This window comes from Juglans microcarpa x Juglans regia, chromosome 2S, assembly GCF_004785595.1.
Source record: "Juglans microcarpa x Juglans regia isolate MS1-56 chromosome 2S, Jm3101_v1.0, whole genome shotgun sequence".
NCBI classification, from domain to species: Eukaryota; Viridiplantae; Streptophyta; class Magnoliopsida; order Fagales; family Juglandaceae; genus Juglans; species Juglans microcarpa x Juglans regia.
In genome coordinates this window covers 2267115-2286647 of record NC_054597.1, presented here as the reverse complement: position 1 = coordinate 2286647, position 19533 = coordinate 2267115, and the positions used below count along the sequence as shown (strand labels likewise).

The following is a 19533-nucleotide window of genomic DNA, read 5'->3' as shown; positions in this document are numbered from 1 at the left end:
CATCAGTCATTATTTATTTATATATTTTATATTTGATATTTTTTTTATAAGATATAAGATATAAATAATAAATAATAACTGATAAAAAAATTATACTGTATTATTAGATTAGTAAAGAGGAGAGGAAGAGGCCGAGGGAGAAGGGGAACACTTTACAGGCAAGTTTAACGAACGTGCGCAAGTACCAACCCTCCAAAACAATATACGGTAATGCAAAACCCAGATTGATATTGGAAAAAAAAAAATCATATTAAAAAAAAAAAGAAAATCCCCCGAAAAACATGGTGCATGACGTGGCCACGTTTTAACGTGGGAACAGTGAAACCACAAAAGGAATGGTTCCTGGTGGTATGTTTGCAACTGTCTGTCTACTCTTTCGCGCAAGTTTTCTGTTTCCTCTTCTAATAGCCGTAGGATAAAAACTCTCTCAAATCGGACGAATGGTAAAGAGAATGGGTAATATCTATGTTTAGATTCTATCCGCATCTTTTGAAATTCTTGAATGGTAAAAAAAGAAAGAAAGAAAATTGGGATAAAATTGGTGTGTCCGTGTGTGGACCTTATTACCCAGTGTACGTACCCATTCTGTCACTTATCGAAACAGTGGAATATACATCACACCATAGAAGTTTGAGCATGATTAAATTTCAATTATTTTACAACAAATATAATTTTATATAAAATTTAACTTTATTTATAATAAACTCACGATTTGTAAAATTTGTTATAAAATGATAAAATATTTTAGTTATTAAAAGATCACACAAAATCAAATTTATAAATTGACGTAATTTTATGTTATATCTTAGATTATAAAATTATTTTTATTATAAATTAGATCTAACGTATCATATAAATTAAATTTATTTATAAATTTATTTTTATAAAATTTAATTATTACCGTAACACTTATTTACCTGAATAGATATTATATATATATATATGGATAATGCTATCAACTACATTTATATTTAATTTTATTTTATTATGTAAAATATGAGACTGTAATCGTACTTTTAAAAGAATTTAAGAGTCGATGGACAATAATTAAAAAAAAGAAAGAAAAAGAAAAAGATAGGAGTAATTTATTCATACTAATTTGTCTTGTGGGGTCAATATGGGTCAATGTAAATCTCGATTCTCGTCCTTTATATACATGACCTCCGATATTTGGAAGAGAGCCACTGGCGCAAGAGCAAAAACCACCAAACGGCTATAATTGACGTTCAGAGTGAGAGAGCGAGGGAGACAGATAGGCAGTGAGAAAGACACGGAGAGAAACTTTAATATCGTTGGATTTCCGGGAATTGCTTGCCCGAATCTCGTTTAGAAATCTTCGCCTTCGGTTCGTGGAGGGGTCGATCTGGGTCTCGACAATCTCAATTTTACTCGCACAAGAGAGATACAGACACGCAGAGATTGGACAACTTGGGCGTTTTTTCTTTTCGGTTCTTCTTCGATATACTGTATATTCGCTGTATAATCATGTCAGACGGGTATTATAGTTCTAAGAAGACTGATGATATCTGCGAAGGCGTGTGTGGCCAGGTACTTTTTTACCCTCTTATTTTCTTCCCCTCCTTTTGCAATTTTGCCTTTTTTTTTTTTTTTTCTCTGCAAAATAAGGATTGTGTGGTCGGGTACTTTTTTCATTTTCCTTTTCCCCCCCATCCTTTTAGCAAAATAAACTTAATTTTAGGTGTTTTGATTTTCTTTTTGATAAAAGCAATGCAATGAGACCTCGTCGTGTTCATTTTAACTTGGTTTTTGCCTTCATTAGATTCTATCTTTATCCGAAGGTCATGTTTTTATCATCTGAACCGTCTTTCTTAAACTATATAAATGTTCCAAGCAAAGAGAATTGGTGTTATATGGCTGAATTCTGTCTAATTGTATGCCACTTTATGTAAACAATTTAGTTTTGGTTGTTTTTTTGGGTGTATAAATAATCCGGGTATCTTAGAATTTTTTGTTTTAATCCACTGCAGGGAACTCGTGTTGCACTGATTATGTCAAGATCTCGATGTATTTTTCTGAGGACCTATGTGTTTTTGTTTGTGGTTGTCCCAATATGCATCTTTGGTGTATATTTGCATGGGCAGAAGATTTCTTATTTCCTGAGACCAATATGGGAATCACCCCCAAAGCCCTTCCACGATGTCCCTCACTATTATAATGAGAATGTATCGATGGCAACTCTTTGCAAACTTCACGGGTGGGGAATTCGCGAATCTCCAAGACGAGTCTATGATGCAGTTCTTTTCAGTAATGAGCTTGACATCCTTACAATTCGATGGAATGAATTGTATCCATATGTGACACAGTTTGTTCTTCTCGAATCAAACTCAACATTCACAGGTTTGTCTAAAGAATTGCTTTTTGCGGAGAACCGTGATCAGTTCAAGTTTATTCAACCTCGGCTGACTTATGGGAAGATTGGAGGAAGATTTAAGAAAGGCGAAAATCCATTTGTTGAAGAGGCATATCAGAGATTAGCACTGGACAATCTTTTGAAAATTGCAGGCATTGAAGATGACGATTTGTTGATAATGTCTGATGTTGATGAGATTCCAAGTGCCCACACAATTAATCTCTTGAGGTGGTGTGATGAAATTCCACATATCCTTCACCTTCGACTCAAGAACTACCTATATTCATTCGAATTTCTTGTAGACAACAAAAGCTGGAGAGCTTCTGTCCATAGGTACAAGACAGGAAAGACTAAATATGCACATTTTCGACAAACTGATAACATCTTGTCAGATGCTGGGTGGCATTGTAGCTTTTGCTTCCGCCGCATCAGTGAATTTGTATTTAAGATGAGGGCTTACAGTCATTATGATCGGGTCAGGTTTTCTCATTACTTGAACCCCGAAAGGATTCAGGACATAATATGCAAAGGGTCTGACCTGTTTGACATGATTCCTGAGGAGTACACATTTAAGGAAATAATTGGGAAGATGGGACCTATTCCTCATTCTTATTCAGCAGTCCATCTTCCATCATATCTGTTGAACAATGCTGAGAAGTACAAATACCTGTTGCCTGGTAACTGCCGAAGAGAAAGTGGCTAAGTCTTGAAAATTGAGGTTCTCCTTTGTAAAGATCGGAGATACAGATTGTGCATTGTACTGAATAGGCCTCAATTCAACAATTTATGGTTTTGGCGAGACCGCAACACACATATACATTATATCTAACAAAGTAGGTCAGTGTCTACAGAGATGAAAGGAAGAACTTGTTGGGTCCTCGGGATTTGAAGGGGAAACTCTCACTACCCTCTTTTGTTTTTTTTGTTCTTTCTTTTCTTTTATGGGAGTTGGCTTTCTTCCAATATGGAGGCATACCAAAATTCCAAGTAGGAGGTTTTCTGTGAGGAGAATATCTCTATGGTTATGGCAGGCTTAAGTACCATTTGTCTCTATGGCACGATCCCCATATTACATAAGAGCAGAATGACATTTCCCTGGCTTTCCTATGCTAGGAATTCAGCTTTCTTAGACTCATATGTTCTTATAGCTTGGGTTATCTGTTAACTCCTTGAGTTATACCATCTGATTACTGTTTGATGATATTCAGTTGATCATAGTGCCAATTTATTCTTTTTCCATACCGTTGCGGATCATAAAGTTATATATAGTTTATAGTTTGTCTGCTTAGTATTTCCCATGTTTTTGTGTCGCAGCAAACCTCCAGAGAGTAGATGGTTTTCTCTTAATTAACTGCTAGACACCAGGACAGGAGTCTCTTTTAAAGACTTTCAGCACGTTTTGGGGTTGATAGGCTGGCATTATGTGATAGCTCTTTATATTCTGAAATAGGTGATCTTTTCAGTTGGTCCCGGAAGTTAATTGTGACATGTCGAATACTCACCACCAATACTGAGGAGGGGATGGAATGTAATTCTAGTTGTGCCTGAAAATCTTGATGGAGATTTATTGTTTGTGTACGGTTCTTTTGAATTTGGGTCTTGGCTACTTGATTGACTCAGTTTTTTTTCCCCTTCAATAATTGGGGATGCTGAGTACCTTTTCAGGAATTGGGGAAATTCATAGAATCATAGGTTGATGGTCTTTTTTTTTTTCCTTTAAAAAAAATCGTGACACCATCAAAAGTGCAAAATGCAATTTCAAAATTGAGAGATCAAATAAGGGTGGCCCACTTTCCTCCCATAGAAAAAAGATAATGGGCAATGGCATATTAGATTCCTCACTTGATCGAGTTTCTCATTTACAACACACGGATCAATGATCTGATTCAACTATTCATTGTTGCTTAGTGTTGTTATATGTTGATGACACATTGCCCAGCAGCAGCAGCAGCAACTCCAGACAACAGTACAGAAGCAAGGTAATTTCTAAGAAACAGCCCGTGGTATCAGCTGCTTTTGGAAATTTCTCACGGCAATGAGAAAAACAGTAATTACTCTGATTCTGGTTTTGTACAACCGGATAGTGCATGTTGTTTCTCAGAACTTTCTTGGCTTTTCTATATCCCCAGTCTCCTTCCCAGGCTAGCAGAATTCTTTTCTTGACGTTTTCCCAGATCATATTATACATTCATCTACTTCTCTGAATTAATAATGCGCAAGGACGGACTGTCTGGAAAGTGGGTGTCCCAATAAAAGTCCCCTCATAAATAGAAATACAAACGAAAGAGAAGAAGAAAGCAATGAAGGCCGCCACAGAAGCCATCCTAATAAATGACTCTTGCAAGTTGCAACGTGCGAGAGTAATACTACATGCAGTCGTGAAGTATGCAAGTACCGTACAGTCGTTTTAAAAAAAAATGAGATTTATTATTAAAAAATTAATTTTTTTTTATATAAATCTCGTATTTATTCATTTTTTTTAAAGTGATTACGCGGAACTTGTACACTCACGACTGCGAGCATATTAAATATGATCTAAACTTAGACAACAATAGTCAAAAAGAATATCCTACCGACGCTAAATACTGAATTATTTTTCATTGCATTTCAGAAGTTGTCCAAAGTCATCTCCCTAAATTAATGAACCTGGAGAGATGTTTAATTTCAAAGGCAAGCTTGGAATTGGCCTTACTACTTTCAAATGCAACATGATGGAATAACGATAGGGCAAGCAGTCATACCAAAGCTGTTGACTTGACACGACCCAAGTAGATTTAGTTAGGATTTTAGTTAGCAGGACTCATTCCTTCTCTTTCCCAAATTACTTGAGACGAAAAATAGCTTGATTTATACTGCATGTTCTTCTATGGCCTTTTTTCTTTTCTGCTAGTCTTTCAACATCCAACCAATGTATTCACACAAAACCCCTTCCCACACCCCTTTTATCCAAAATCATCCACCAACTCCTGATGAAACCAAAAGAAGACATTGAAACCTGCAATTATATAGCTTGGAACGTGGTAGTTGAACTTATGGTAGTTAACTTGATTAACAACTCGAATAAGACAATAATTTTAGCCCATGTCTTTTAAACATACCCATATCTTACTCTTTCCCCTTAAGCATCTTGATTAATTGTTTTATATATGCGTTTCTTTCTATCCAAGACTATATAATTTTTATGATTAAATTTCTCCATGCTCGTTCGGTTTAAGTTTTGAAAAATGATATTTGTAGTTTTGAGGTATACAAACCTTGCCTATTCTTTTTTTTTTTTTTTTTTTTTTTTAAAGTAAATCTTAAATCTATATAAAAAAATTTATTTTTTTAATCACAGATTTCATTTTTTTAAGATTGGTTTGGATTCAGAGATGAGATGAAATAATTTTAAATGAAAGATAAAAATTGAAAAAAAATATTATTTTTTTAATATTATTATTGTTTTGAAATTTAAAGAAATTTAATTATTTATTATATTTTATGTAGAAATTTGATAAAATAATAATAATGAAACGAGATTAGATGAGATGCGACACTTTTTAAATACAAACGAGAGCTTAAAAAATGCATAAAATTTTATATTTTAAAATTATATTTAATATTATTATTTTTTTTTTTAAGAATAAATAATAATGCGACCAAGCAAGATCACAACCCATGAAAGCATTTTCATTTGATTACGTATGATTCTGTGCTACTAATTTTTCAAGCTGTGCCCGACCATCGTATAACAAAGCACGATTTCTTATGGACCAGTAATCGAAGATGATTTATTTATGGGTACAAAAAATTTGCAGCCTCAAAAAAATCAATGTTACTGCAAAGATCAGAGTAAAATCGTACAATATGATACGCTGTAGATTGAATGAACGCGTGGACCATTCATTGTTAAGGAGGGATGACAGGTGACAAGGACAGCTTCTGTGGATGATTTGTTCCACAATCTTGAGGAGCAAAGCAATGCTTGAGAGGACAACTGGCACATTTAGATTCGTCGTTATTCTCTACATATGATGACACCGTCGACTCACTTTATAAGGGAATTTTGAGAATAAGGCAAGATTAGATGCTCTGATGAATTAGACAAACTTTTGTAAATGGTGATATAATATATATGAGAAACACTACTACGCCGCTCTATTCTTATCGTTCTATTTGATTGTTTAACAACTTTTTTTTTATTTAATAATTAAAAAAGTAATTTTAAATATATTAATATATTTTTTTAATTTTTTAAAAATATTTAAATGTATTAAAAGAATGTGAAAAAAAAAATACTAGACGGTACACCCGACAGTAAGAGTAGAGCGGCATAGTAGCCCCACTTATATATTGATTAAATAATACAAAATCTACCATTTATATATATATATATGGATATATTATATATATATATATATAATGTATTGTAATTGTGTATGAGATAGAGACCAAACAACATAGGCCATCTGAAAAAAAATTGTACAAACCTTGTGCAGGTACATTATAAGAAAGTGTTACAAAAAAATTTTAAAAAAATTATTATTTTTTGGTGGGGCTCATTTATTTACAAAGGAATTTTAAAACTTGTATCTAGCATTATAAACCTTACACTTAGTAACCTTAAAATTTATATATATATATATATATATATATATATATATATATATATAACTGATACTTTATAGTCAAATCCAATTATGGATGTCTAGACAAATTAAAAATAAATGATGTGATACAATATGCAAATGTCGGTTTGAAGATATAAGTTGTCACTTTTGATAATTTGATATAAGGGTGTAAAACGGTAAACCCTTAATGGTCTAAGGGTACATAGTGTATTATTTTATAATAATAGTTTTGTTACAAATCAGCAACGGTTTACATCACACCCTACACATGACTAAAAAATTTTTTTTTTTTAAGAAGTGTTTTTCATAAGGTGTTTTTAATAGGGTGTGGGGTGTGAAATAGTGAATAATGACTTATGAGAAAAAAATTTCTTATAATAAATGTTTTACATATATATATATATATTATAATTTCCCATGTTATCCTTACTTCAAGAAATAGTCATGTCCCATCTAATACGAAGTAAGAAACAATTTAAAAAGATCTGTAATGTTCATTTGGACATTCATATAGCAAACAAGAATGAGTTATCAGTGCAGTGAGTTCCAGCAAGACATTGATGTGGCAAGCAAGTAAAGTGAGCATTCCATCGGACAAAATCCGAGAAAACAATATCAAAGCACTTCAGGTGTGACGAAAAGTGCCGCAGTCGTTATAGTGCCACCCCAAATACATTACACTATTTTCATTCATATGGCTAGCCAAAGCAAATTACACAATGCTGCACTCTCTGCATTTATTTATTGCAAGAGAATCAGAGTAAAAAGCCACCAAAAGAATAAATTCACTGCACGTTCATAGTAAGTTGAGGTCATTTTTTAGACCATCGAAAGAACTCTAAGTCCACATGTTTAATCTTTCCCAAGGACAATGTTCAGCAATGACAGATCTAATCACTATCCCAAGCCTCATCTGCTGCTTTCCGAGTCCTCTTCTTTTTATTATCAGCTCCATATTTCTCATCCTCCATCTGGTGACGGTTCTCTTCATCACCAGGGCTGTATCTCTCGGCTGTTGATGCTCTCGGGTCATCCTCAACATCTGACTCCCACATTGCATTTTCCAAATCACTTAACATATCTTCTGATCCAGATTCTTTCTCGGTCATCTTTTCCCTAAAGTCAGCTGCATCTTTTCTCTGGAAACATTCATAATTATTGGCTTCGCCAGTCCTATTATGCTTCTTCTGTGCAACTCTGGACACTGTGTATCTACTGCAAGTTTCGTAAGATTCATCAGCACCACTTTCATCTTTGTCGCCCTTCTTCTCATTTCCCTTAATGTGATATAAATCCTCTTCCTCATCACTGCTGCTCCGGTAATTATTGCTCGCTGCTCTGGATGCCTCCGAGTCATGTTCTTTCTCGGCATCCGATTGCCACATCACATTTTCAAGATCACTCAACATATTTTCTGAATCAGATTCTTCTTCAGTTCTCTCTCTTCTAAAATTAGCTTCTGGATTTCTCTTAGAACTGCCATTATTTTTTGCCCCATGAATCTTATCCTCCTTCCACCTGTTTGCTCTAGATACCCTGACCTTGTCATGCACATGATGAGAATCATCAGAATCACTCTCAACATCAACAACATCCCTCACATCATTAGAATCCCATTCATCTTCACCATCAGAAATATCAATGTCTTCATCATCAGTATCATTACTCCTCGGTTTGCCCCTTGTTTCCTTCCACCCCCTTGTCCCTTTGACCTCATCATCATCATCATCATCATCATCATCATAAGGCTTAGCTCTAAGTGTTTCAGATCTTCTGAGTCTCCCACCAAATTCTTCTCTGTTCCAATACCTAATTTTGCTGAGCTCTTCCTTCTCTGCTGCTTCTTCAGCAACCCATTCTTTATCTGCTGCATCCTCAATCTCAGCTATGAATCTGTCCAACTCTTCCTGGTCACTATCGACAGGGGGTTCTGACTCTTCCCAGTTTTCAGGAGTTTCAGTTACTTGCTGTTTCTCCTCTCGGAAGACATAAGGACTTCCTTCCTTCCTGTCAATTGCATTGAAAAATGTAGAAGCTACTTTCCGAATGCTGGCCATGGCAACAGGGTCCTCAGGATTAACCCCCATTCGGCGGAGCTGCTGCTCCATTTTCTTTATGTTAAGCTTCTGAGATTCAAGAGCTTGTTCAAATCTTGCCTTAAATAAAGCCTGCACATAAAATAAGACACGTTTATAACATTTTTTCTGGTTTTTCTTCCCCTGCTTGCAAATGTGCATCTTTTTTTTTTTGGAAAATTGTGTATTTATTAAAACCTCACTTTTGGCGGAGGAAAGCCGTGGTTCCACCGAAAGAAAAAACCACCTTGAAAAGGACAAGGTGCATATATGCACACTAGACTAAGTTGGCAAAATTCATTTACAACGTAAACAAGAAAGTCCCGTCTTGATCATAACATACTGGAGCAACAAAGCCATTACATAATCATAGCAAATATTTACCGACAGTAATGTACAAAAGACGTCACATTCTCCACATGACATGTGTGATCAGTACTGATGCACTTTACTGAGCTTCTTTTTGCTAAAGCTCATATACTATAAGTGAATCTTTCTCATTCTAGAACTTGAACATAATCATTCAGTAGGTTTTTCTCCTAATTTTTCTTCTAAGGTTTTATTTGAGTCTAGTGGGGAGGTTAAATCAGGTTCATCAAACTACAGCTGGGATTTGGGGCTTGGGGAAAATGACAATACTTTTCCGGGGTGTTGCCATATAGGTTTTCAAAACAATGTCTCCCAGGGAAATAGTTTGGGTTCCTAGAATTAACTCACCCCTTGAGCAGACTGAAAAATGGAGCGATCAACATTGACTATGGTCAACCAACGGTTTTCCCCAGAAAAACATTAAGCCTTTTTTTTCTTCGTTAAGAAAAGTTGCATCTGTGGCATCCATGTACATCTAAGGCCATTATTCATTATTCTGCCAGATTCATGCCAAAAAGCAAAGAATGAAAAAGAAAAGCATATAGTAGCATGAAATGAAAAAAAGTCATAAAACATATAGAACAGAGAATGAATACGCCCACCCACCTTTCTCTTCGTAAGGGTGTTGATAGGTATCAGATTTTTGGGCTGGCGATAGTTTCTACCACGAAACATGATGATTGTTTTCGTATTATGAATGTTTATCACAATGCCACCACTTAGTCTTGCAAGCATGGTTGCCATTTCTTTGATTTTTTCTTTGGGGAAGTTGTCACAGCAAACCTGCACGGTTTCATGAAACTTCCAGTGGAGATGCATATTTTGGACAACTCCACCAAAAACTCCACGGACACCAACAGGAACATAATTTCTATTTCTGAAACCAACTTTTTTAAATGCCTGAAGCTGTTCAGGGGTCAATAACTCAGGGTCATGACGAGGGGGTGGCAACTCCGGTAACTCATATTTCTTGAGCTTTTGTAGAAGCAATGCCACTTTTTTCTTGGCCTGCATTAGTTAGATAGTAGATGATTGTCAATCAGATGACTGAAAAAAGCCAATAAGATGTTATAAGTTGAAGAAACAGGCGAAAAAATACTTTAAAATTTCACTTTTGTTCCTGTACTTGGGAGGCATCATCCAATGATAGTTTCATATGTAATTATGGACAAGCTAAACAGTTAAATGATACATTACAATTACGTTCGAGAGTTTTGGGGTAGAGGAGATAAGAAGATAGGGGAGGAGGGAGGGGAGAAGAGCAGAGAGGAGAAGGAATAATGGTTCTATTCTTTATTTGGAAGTATTAGCGGAAGAAAGGAGGAAGAGGGAAGTAGATATCCCTCTCCTTGTTTATTAAATAATGCAAAGGAGATGAAAGATTTTAGTGTGGGAATAGCAAGAATCTTGTCAATTTAGTATAAGAGAAACTATGCATAATTTCATTAAATAGATATCACGCCCTTCCAAATTCACTCAATTTGAGGGAATTGAAAAAAGAAAGTTTGAGGGTGACAAAAGCCCTGCATTTTCATTCAAATCCTTTCTCCTTCCCCCATAAAGATGCATCCAAAGTGGTTAAAGGAGAGCCCCCCACCCATTTTCATCTCATTTCCTCTCCTCTCCCTAAATTAAATAAGCCATAAAGGGAATAGATAAACCACTACAACAAGATCTACCTGCTAAAGCTAAGTTTTTAAGGAATTCTGCCCTATTTCTTTTTCTTTTTTTACAAGTAAAATTTTATTGATAGGAAAGGCATAGCCCTAGTAATTCTGCCCTATTTCAATGTAAGTTGCCAGCATATTCCTCCTATGATTTGGTACATTCATGCAATTGCACCTCATGTCCAGGTCGCTCATTAAAAGCATCCAAGAATATTGTTTACCATGCATGTCGGCAAGGATTTGCACTGTCAATCATAGCAGATATATCTTCAAAATATATTATATTCAATGGCATTCAACATATTAAGGCCAAGCCAGTACACCAAGACGAACAATTAAGAGAGCCAAAAGCTAATTGTAGCAACCAAGATTTAATATAAAGGATACACATTCCAACAGTCCATGTATCATCATTGATCATAAGTGCTGGATAACATACTCTTTTGAGATTGTAAATCAATCTCTCCTCCTCAGTCATCAGCTTCTTCTTTAGTTTTTGGGCTCTCCGCTTCTCCCTTAGGGTTTTACCGGACTCTCTTTGCATCCGCCTCTCCACCTTGCTTCGCATGCTCCTCCCTTTCGATGTTGACATAGAACACGACCACACCATGAAAGGATTCAAAGGTGCATGTGAAGAAAATAATAAATTGTCTTTACACGGAATACTAGTCACATTGCTCCAAATAGGATTCAGCGAAACATCTCTTAAAAACATGAGATTCCTGTATACAAAGCCAAATTTAAATCAGACTGAATCTTATGTGAAAACCATAAGTATTGAAATTGGGAAATCCACAAGTATCCGCTTAATTGCTCTATAGATTCTTTGGAGAAACTGCAGGCAAGAGAAAGCGATTAAACAGTTGGTTTCAAGACATTTCGTTGATTGGGGCGTGAGAAAACGAAAACATATGAGCAATGAAGCAGTTTTTTCCAACTCCAAAGAAAAATCCGATAAATGAACAAAATAGAAAAACTCAGCTCGGCTGCTGAGAAACGAAATGAAGAATGTTTTTACTCTCAGAAAACCAAATACAATACATTTTTGCTACTTGGAATCATATTGGAGCAAAATGGGTGGTCAGCCGACGACCAAAAACTAAAACGGAATAATAAAAAGATTCACCGGATGGAAATGGATACACCGATTAATGCTTTACTAAGCTTAACCTAAAACACCCGTTTGGCACAGTTGAGTCAAAAACCATAATTCGAAGAACCATGACCCCCAAATATTCCTTCTTATTTTTTAATTTATTTTCTTCACTTTCTCGCCAAACAAAGGGTCTCTCTTGAGTCTCCCACAGAGAGAGAGAGAGAGAGAGAGAGAGAGAGAGAGAGAGAGAGAGAGAGATGAACATACTTAGAAGGATTGGAGTGGAGGAGAGAGGAGAGGGTCTTCAAGCAATGCCTCCGAAGAGTCCTCGCAGCAAACATTGGTGTCAATCAAAGAAAATCTTTCTCATCCACAGGGTGTTTTTTCTTGCTTGCTTGGTTTTATTCCCTGAGTTCCTCTAAGAACGGAAAATGGAGAAGGCGAGGCTTTCAGGGTTTTAGGTTTGGGTCTGGGGAAAAAAGATGGGTAATGGGTTTAACACTTCGTTGTTTTTCTTCCAAATCATTTACTGAAAAGTATCTGCCCCCAAAAGAAACGCCAATTCTAAGACGACAGCCACATTTCTGCCGTCCCATTACGGAATTAAACGGCTACTCTTGATTTATTGGTCAGGCAATAGGTGGGTCATGTACCGCTTGACGAGAGAAAACGGCAAGTCGTTTATAAACATCCCATACATATACCCCTTTCACCGTGTCCATCCAGTACCATGTTATTGGAGCGTTTGATTGGTATTCAAACTTTTTTTCCAAAATCACATTAGCCGATCCGCTGTGAGAAAACCTTTTTGGAGCTCATACTCCCAAGTGAAGTAATCTCTTTAGTGATTTCTTTCTGGTACAAACTTGCTCAAGAGTTTGAGAACCTCATGAATAATGGTTAAAAGGGAGGAAAATTTCTACCAATGCGAGAATGAGGTACATTAAGCCCGAGATGGCTTTTAAAAAAATGCGACATTTTCCAAGACAATGAAAATTAAGAAAACATCACGTTATAGACAACAAATCCATTACTATCATTGCAATAAGGTTCTTTCCCAATACATCAGATAATGTTAAAGTTTTATATATGCAATATAGTTATGCAACACAAGTAGATGTTACTGCCAAGTATTTAGTAGCCGCTTCCATACTTCCACATGTCAATATCCGATGAGATACTTGGGCTGCCACAAGCAACAATTGCATCTCCGGTTGATGAGCCTCCTATATTTCTCACCAAGGAGTACCAACAGCATCTAAATATAGAAATCATCGATTCCAAACACCTGCATCGTGCATTGACTCTAGAAGAACAAAGAAAGAGCTGGAACATAATAAGCATCAATTGCAATTCAGCTTGACTGTAGTATCAGCTCAAGGTGCAGATATCTGGTACTAGACAGCTGAAAGATTCTGCCAACTCCATGACTTGTGTGCCTTGAAGACAAAAATGGTTCAAAAAATGATCCCCCATCTGAGATGGGTAAACTCCAATTTCCTCAAAGCAAATGAAGTCAGGTACTTGCCACAGAAGAAAATATTGGACAAAGAAGTGGAGAATGACATCAAAACTCTGGCACAGAACAAAATTGGGAATTCAATGTTATTCCCACTTCGATATAATGTCACTCATTACCGGTTTAACCAACTGAGAACGCTGTCTTGAGAACCAAACTGCAAATCCTGCAAACACAAAAGAATAACAGATCTCAGTTATATGTTAGAAAGGTTAAAAGAGCAGAGTAAGAAGGGTAGGAAGGGAAGCTTACAGCTAGCGAGAAATCAGGCGGAGTATCGAGTTCTATGTTTGCAAGATCAGCGATTCCAGGAGACACATTGTTATTTCCACTTGCCTCAATCCTATTGCTAAAAAGGTCAGTATAAGAGGTGTGATTTGTTCCTGAATGATTAAGAGGAGCACAGGAATCAAAAACCTCCTTGCATAGTAATAAATCATCCATGCAGTTTAAATCAGAGTTATCAAAAGCCTGAGATTCCCCTGCCAACCATGCAGGGTACTCCATGTAGTCCTCAGTCTTAGTATCAGGTGGAGGGGCAAGAGATGCTTCAGAGACATACTCAGCTTCCTGATCCACAAAAATAAATTCAAGTGAATATTTAATGCATTAAGGCATCTTAGGTAACAAATGCAAAATGCTGCAATAACTTTTCTGTGCCATTGAAGTTTGGCCATCAGTGGAAGTTGAGACAAGCCTATTTTCGTGATATTTTCATCTTCTTACTTTTTGTTTTTCATGGCCTGAGTCTCATTGTGTGTCACATACTAGCTATCTTGCTTTTCTTTTCTTTGCTTTCAAAAATGATTTCTTTCCGTTCTTTCCCTTGACCACTCCCCGATAGTTCACTAATGGGTGAAGTGATTACATCCAACAAGTATATCACAGGCGTTGCTACCTACCTGGGCAGAGGACAGGAGTAAGTTACTGTCAGCAACATCATCCCTCAGAACAGATTTCCCGGGGCGAGGTGGATTAGGAGGATTTACTTTCGGAGTCCTTGGAGTATTTTGCAGAGTCATAGTATCAGAATCCTCAACTACTGGGCCGCTATCATTATTGTCACTCTGCTTTGGCTGTTGATAGAAAATTTTTGAAACCACAAATTCCCCTTCCTTCTCTTCTTCTTCAGTCCCCAGATGATACTGATGCATCACCCAATTGAACTTATCTGGCTTGGACCCCTTCTTTGAACTTTTATACAGCACCATGATTTTCTTAAAGCCCTTCTGCCGTCCATTTTCCATCACGGGTTTGGTCTTACCTGTCTTGTGCCAGCGGACATGCTCCATGGTCAAACCATGTTGACTATGAATCTTGCGGCGTTTCCGATGGCCAGAAGCATATGCATTCATTGTTCTGTGAAAGAAATGGACACTACTTCCGTCTCTCTTAGCCCCTGAAAAGGAAAAAAAAAAAAAAAAGAGCATAACAATATACCGTGGTTTGATTCACCCAGTCACAGAGTTGTGCACTTTTATATGTCCTTTTTTTAATCTCTTGAGTTGACTCTTTTCCTCTAGAATCAAAAGCTTTTCTTATTCTCAATAAAGACAAACTTTTCCACGGATATCAATCTAATTTGGTCTACTGACACCATTTTGCACATTTTCAGCCAATACGCTGCCATTAATAGACTGATGAGAGAGCAAAATTGGGGAAAGTGCTTTCTTTTCTATTGGCATAAAATAAAAGTGGGAAAACGTTAAAATATTATAGGATTTATAAGGTGGGGGAGATCCCTCACCTGGAAAGTTTTCTGGATGGGTGTAGCAAATTCCTTGGTCCTCATTAAGTGTTGGGATGAACTCATCAATAAACAAGTGTTCCTTTGAGTTTCCAGCACCACACTTTGCAGCTAAATGTTCTAAGAGCTCTGCATCAGAAGGGTCAAACTTCACACCAAGAGGCAGGCCAGGCCATTCAGTAGAAACCTGCACAGGACAGGCAGTGATGTCACCAAGATGCAGGCAAAGTAATATTACAAAACTGGTTTTACAAGTTTCCTATATAAAGATGGTGAATGTTCCTGTACTGTGAGTGTATGTGCGCATGTGTGTGTGTGTGTGTGTGTGTGTGTGTGAGAGAGAGAGAGAGAGAGAGAGAGGGAGGGAGGTAAACCCATGTGATACATACAGTTCATAGATGCTAAAGGGAAGATATAAAGTAAACAACGTTCAAATGTCTATAATAACCATGCCAGATAGTTTTCAAAGCAAATTAAAGCCAAAATTCTGTGCATATTTAGGGTAAAATGTTGTGGTGAGGTAATTTTATGAAAGCTGAAGAAATGCTTTCAAACTTACATCACTGTTATCAATACGATAATGGCATTTGGGGCATTCCCGATTCGCCCCACAGTCTTTAATTTGATGAGCAGGAGAGCATGTAGCATTTCTTACTTTTGTTGCCAATCCTCTGCTGTTGATTAGCCAAGTCCTACAGGAATGATATCAGCTAGGCTTAGAATTTGATTATGAGACATCTTATAGCAATAAGCAGAGGAAGGATTTGCAGCAACATGCTAAAATTCCAAGAATAAGCAACAGAAGCAAGAAGCACGTGTGGGCAAAGAACAAACAAGCAGAATATCATTGCAGTAGTGCATAAAGTATCGCATATGACTCAACACTAGAGAACCAAGTAGAGTAAAACAATAGACGCTAATACTTCTTGGAAAACCTTGAGAAATGATTGAACAGATTCTAAAGGCACTCCGAAATGAACACTTAACAAAATTGAATATAGGATTCCACAAGTTCCAGTAATTTTTCTGAACCTGTTTTTCCATTCACTTGATGCTTAGACAAGATATCTTAGGATGCATACCACTACCTAATTAAAGCTGATTCTAATGGAAAAGGCATACAGGAAACAATGCTTTGACAATATTTGCATTTTCAATGAAAAAAAGTACAAGTTTTAAAGCCTGCTTTCCTTTCCTTGATCAGATTTACGACAGAAATACTCTTTCATTAATAGACGAGCATAAGAGATATCCGCACAATGAAAGATGGGAATGCCATTACTTCTATAACTCGTTGTTACTTCCCATATAGACAAATTTCAATCATAAGTAATTGCTTTTTCCCCTTTTCGAATGAATGGCAGTTGTTAAATCTTCAGTAAGGTTTTAATATTAACTAATACTTTATACGGTCGTTCCTATTCAATAAGTTTCTTTTAATGCCAGATTTTGTCCAAGAAAAACACACGGTCATCCAAAACACCACAACAATTCCCAAACTGATACATTCAGGAGTAGGACGAGAGTTTAAGTTCAGAATCGGATATCAGCGACCAAGACAAGGCCCCCGTTGGAGGGGTACAGAGGAGAAGACCGGAAATGGGTCACTTAAGGTGCATCCGAATATCTGTTTAGGAATCAAAATATTAAAGGAAAGAAAGAGACTTTAATGCTGCCTCCAACCACAAGACACAAACTTTAATGTGCCACCCCCTTCAGAACGGCATTTGGGACCAAATGGGTAACTCTCAGGAGATAGAAATCTAGCAAGAGATCTTCCCAGAAATGTGGGTTCTCCCAACTCAATGCAGGAGAAGAAAAAATAATTCGTCCAAACTGCATCAATTTATCAGTTCTTGTGAAAAAAATAATGACAAGAAGATTGAAAAAATATGTAAGGAACAACCGGTCAAACCCCAGATGCAAAATTTGAAATCAATAGAGACAGAAAAAAGAAACGAATATCGATTCGTATTCGCGTCATACCAACACCAAACATGTAAACTTAAAAGAGTTAGTTTACTTCTTTCTTTATTCATTTCGCAAATGATTTTACGCTTACCTCGCCATGTTCTTTAAGACCTAGACGATGCTGAGCCAAACCATAAACGAGAGAGAGAGAGAGAGTGGAGAGTGTGGAGCTGTTGTGTGAATTTGAGCTTTCTCTTCCCTGAATGTCCACTGGACTAAGTTATCAGTGGGGGCGCGTGTGAATGAGCGGGAAAACCCAGCGTTGGAGCTATTTTGAGAGGCTCGTAAAGCGAGCCTGAGGTCCGGTCCGGAATCTTCCTAAGACGAAGTTCCGAACCTCGGCTTTCGTCGTCTTAGCATGGCCCACCGATGACCGAGGCTGTAGGTTCGGAGTCGCAGCACAGGTTCTTGTCGAAGAAGAATGTCGAGACGTTGGAGTCTCGACTCTCGAGGCCCGATTCGAGTGTCATTTCCTTCGGTGGGGACATGGAGGACTTCCTTGCTCCGCAAGCTTAAGCAGCGAACCCCTCGTATTGCCTTTTCTACCCTTTGCTCTGTTTCACAAATCACGTCTGCGTGTACTTCCACGTCTCAGATCAGTAATTATTATAATTTTTTAAATTTTTACATAAAATATAATAAATAATTTAATTTTTTAAATTTTTAAATTTTTAAATAATAAAATTATTAAAAAATAATATTTCATTTAGACCCTATATAGATCGAAAAGTAATCTCAACTCATCTCATTATTACAACTTTATTAAATTTTTACATCAAATATAATAAATAATTCAATTTTTTTAAATCTCAAAATAATAATAATAATATTAAAAAATAATATTCTAACAATATTTTATTCAATTCACTTGAAATCATCTCATTTCAACTCATTATCTAAACGGCACCTTCACTTTCAATTTTTACCTTTTAACTTTCATCTTAACTATCTCATTTTAACTCATTAATCTATACCTCCACATTTAATACAAATTAATTCCAAATATGAATTAAACTAGTAATTATTACGCTATTCTTATGAGGTGGAAACTATGCGGTGGATATATATATTTTTTATTTTTATTTTTATCAAGACTGCTTTTCTAATTATAGCCATGATTATAAATTGGGTGATAATTTGAAGTACAAGCACAAATAAGTAACGTCCAATCTATTAGTAGTAGTCAAGTTGTAGGTTCCGTTTGGATGTTAAATTAAGTTGAGTTAAATTGAATTGAAATGATAAAATATTATTATAATATTATTTTTTAATATTATTATTATTTTAAAATTTAAAAAGTTGAATTATTTATTATATTTTGTGTTGAGATTTGAAAAAATTTTAATGATAAATTGAGATGATTTTAGATTTCAAACGAAACCTTATTCTTTTAATTAATATTCGAACGTAAGTTAATCTCAAATCAAATTTATAATCCAATTATATTTCATATTTACGAATAGTAGTTATTTAATTTTGATAAACTATATTATTAATATTTTATAATAAAAAAGTATATTTGCATTTTTGTCAGCATATAGTTTATATATGTGTGTGCACGCATATATATATATATATATCAATAATTATATTCATAATAATTTAAACACATATTGCATTAAAAATATAATTTCCTCTTATATTTGTATATGATTAAAATCTCCTTATAGGAAAACATATATTTTTACTATAAACAATAATAATCACAAAGTTATATAAACTTAAATGAATTGATTCAAGTAGATGAAATGTATCTTTTAATATTCGATTTTAATTTTGATATTTATACAAACTCATTTAATTTGAGTTTATGCATCTTATCATATATTTGTAGTTATTATCGACTCAATTTGAGAGGAGGTTCTATATTTTTTAAAATTAAAAAAAATAATATTTTATTTAATTTATTTAAAATCATCTCAATTCATCTCTAAATCCAAATAAGACTAGTGATAACTTAACACTCATTTGTTACAAATGCACAAAAAGTTTTGTTTTTAAAATATATAGTGACAAAATCCGAAAAATGAGGGGAAAAATGCGGGTCCCTCCAACGTGTAAACCGCGTAAATCTGCCCAAAACATAATTTGAAGCTACTGTTAATGAC

General features: G+C 35.7%; 3 protein-coding genes across 3 annotated transcripts; 1 reads left to right on the top strand and 2 right to left on the bottom strand.

The window, feature by feature from the left end:
* Positions 1 to 1184: 1184 nt before the first annotated feature.
* Positions 1185 to 3608, top strand: LOC121253233. The gene is made up of 2 exons (XM_041153221.1): positions 1185 to 1548; positions 1989 to 3608. The coding sequence occupies exons 1-2, from the start codon at positions 1486 to 1488 to the stop codon at positions 3072 to 3074; spliced, it is 1149 nt and encodes a 382-aa protein (XP_041009155.1). The 5' UTR covers positions 1185 to 1485; the 3' UTR covers positions 3075 to 3608.
* Positions 3609 to 7613: 4005 nt separating this feature from the next.
* On the bottom strand, positions 7614 to 12703 carry LOC121252813 (CRM-domain containing factor CFM9, mitochondrial). Its single transcript, XM_041152635.1, has 4 exons — positions 12456 to 12703; positions 11532 to 11814; positions 10032 to 10433; positions 7614 to 9149 (listed from the first exon to the last, which is right to left on the bottom strand). Exons 1-4 carry the CDS (start codon positions 12527 to 12529, stop codon positions 7872 to 7874), a joined length of 2037 nt encoding a protein of 678 aa, XP_041008569.1. The 5' UTR covers positions 12530 to 12703; the 3' UTR covers positions 7614 to 7871.
* Positions 12704 to 13203: 500 nt separating this feature from the next.
* On the bottom strand, positions 13204 to 17897 carry LOC121253701 (SUPPRESSOR OF GAMMA RESPONSE 1-like). Its single transcript, XM_041153709.1, has 6 exons — positions 17517 to 17897; positions 16014 to 16146; positions 15455 to 15641; positions 14610 to 15106; positions 13960 to 14277; positions 13204 to 13873 (listed from the first exon to the last, which is right to left on the bottom strand). The coding sequence occupies exons 1-6, from the start codon at positions 17522 to 17524 to the stop codon at positions 13823 to 13825; spliced, it is 1194 nt and encodes a 397-aa protein (XP_041009643.1). The 5' UTR covers positions 17525 to 17897; the 3' UTR covers positions 13204 to 13822.
* Between the last annotated feature and the right edge of the window lie 1636 nt (positions 17898 to 19533).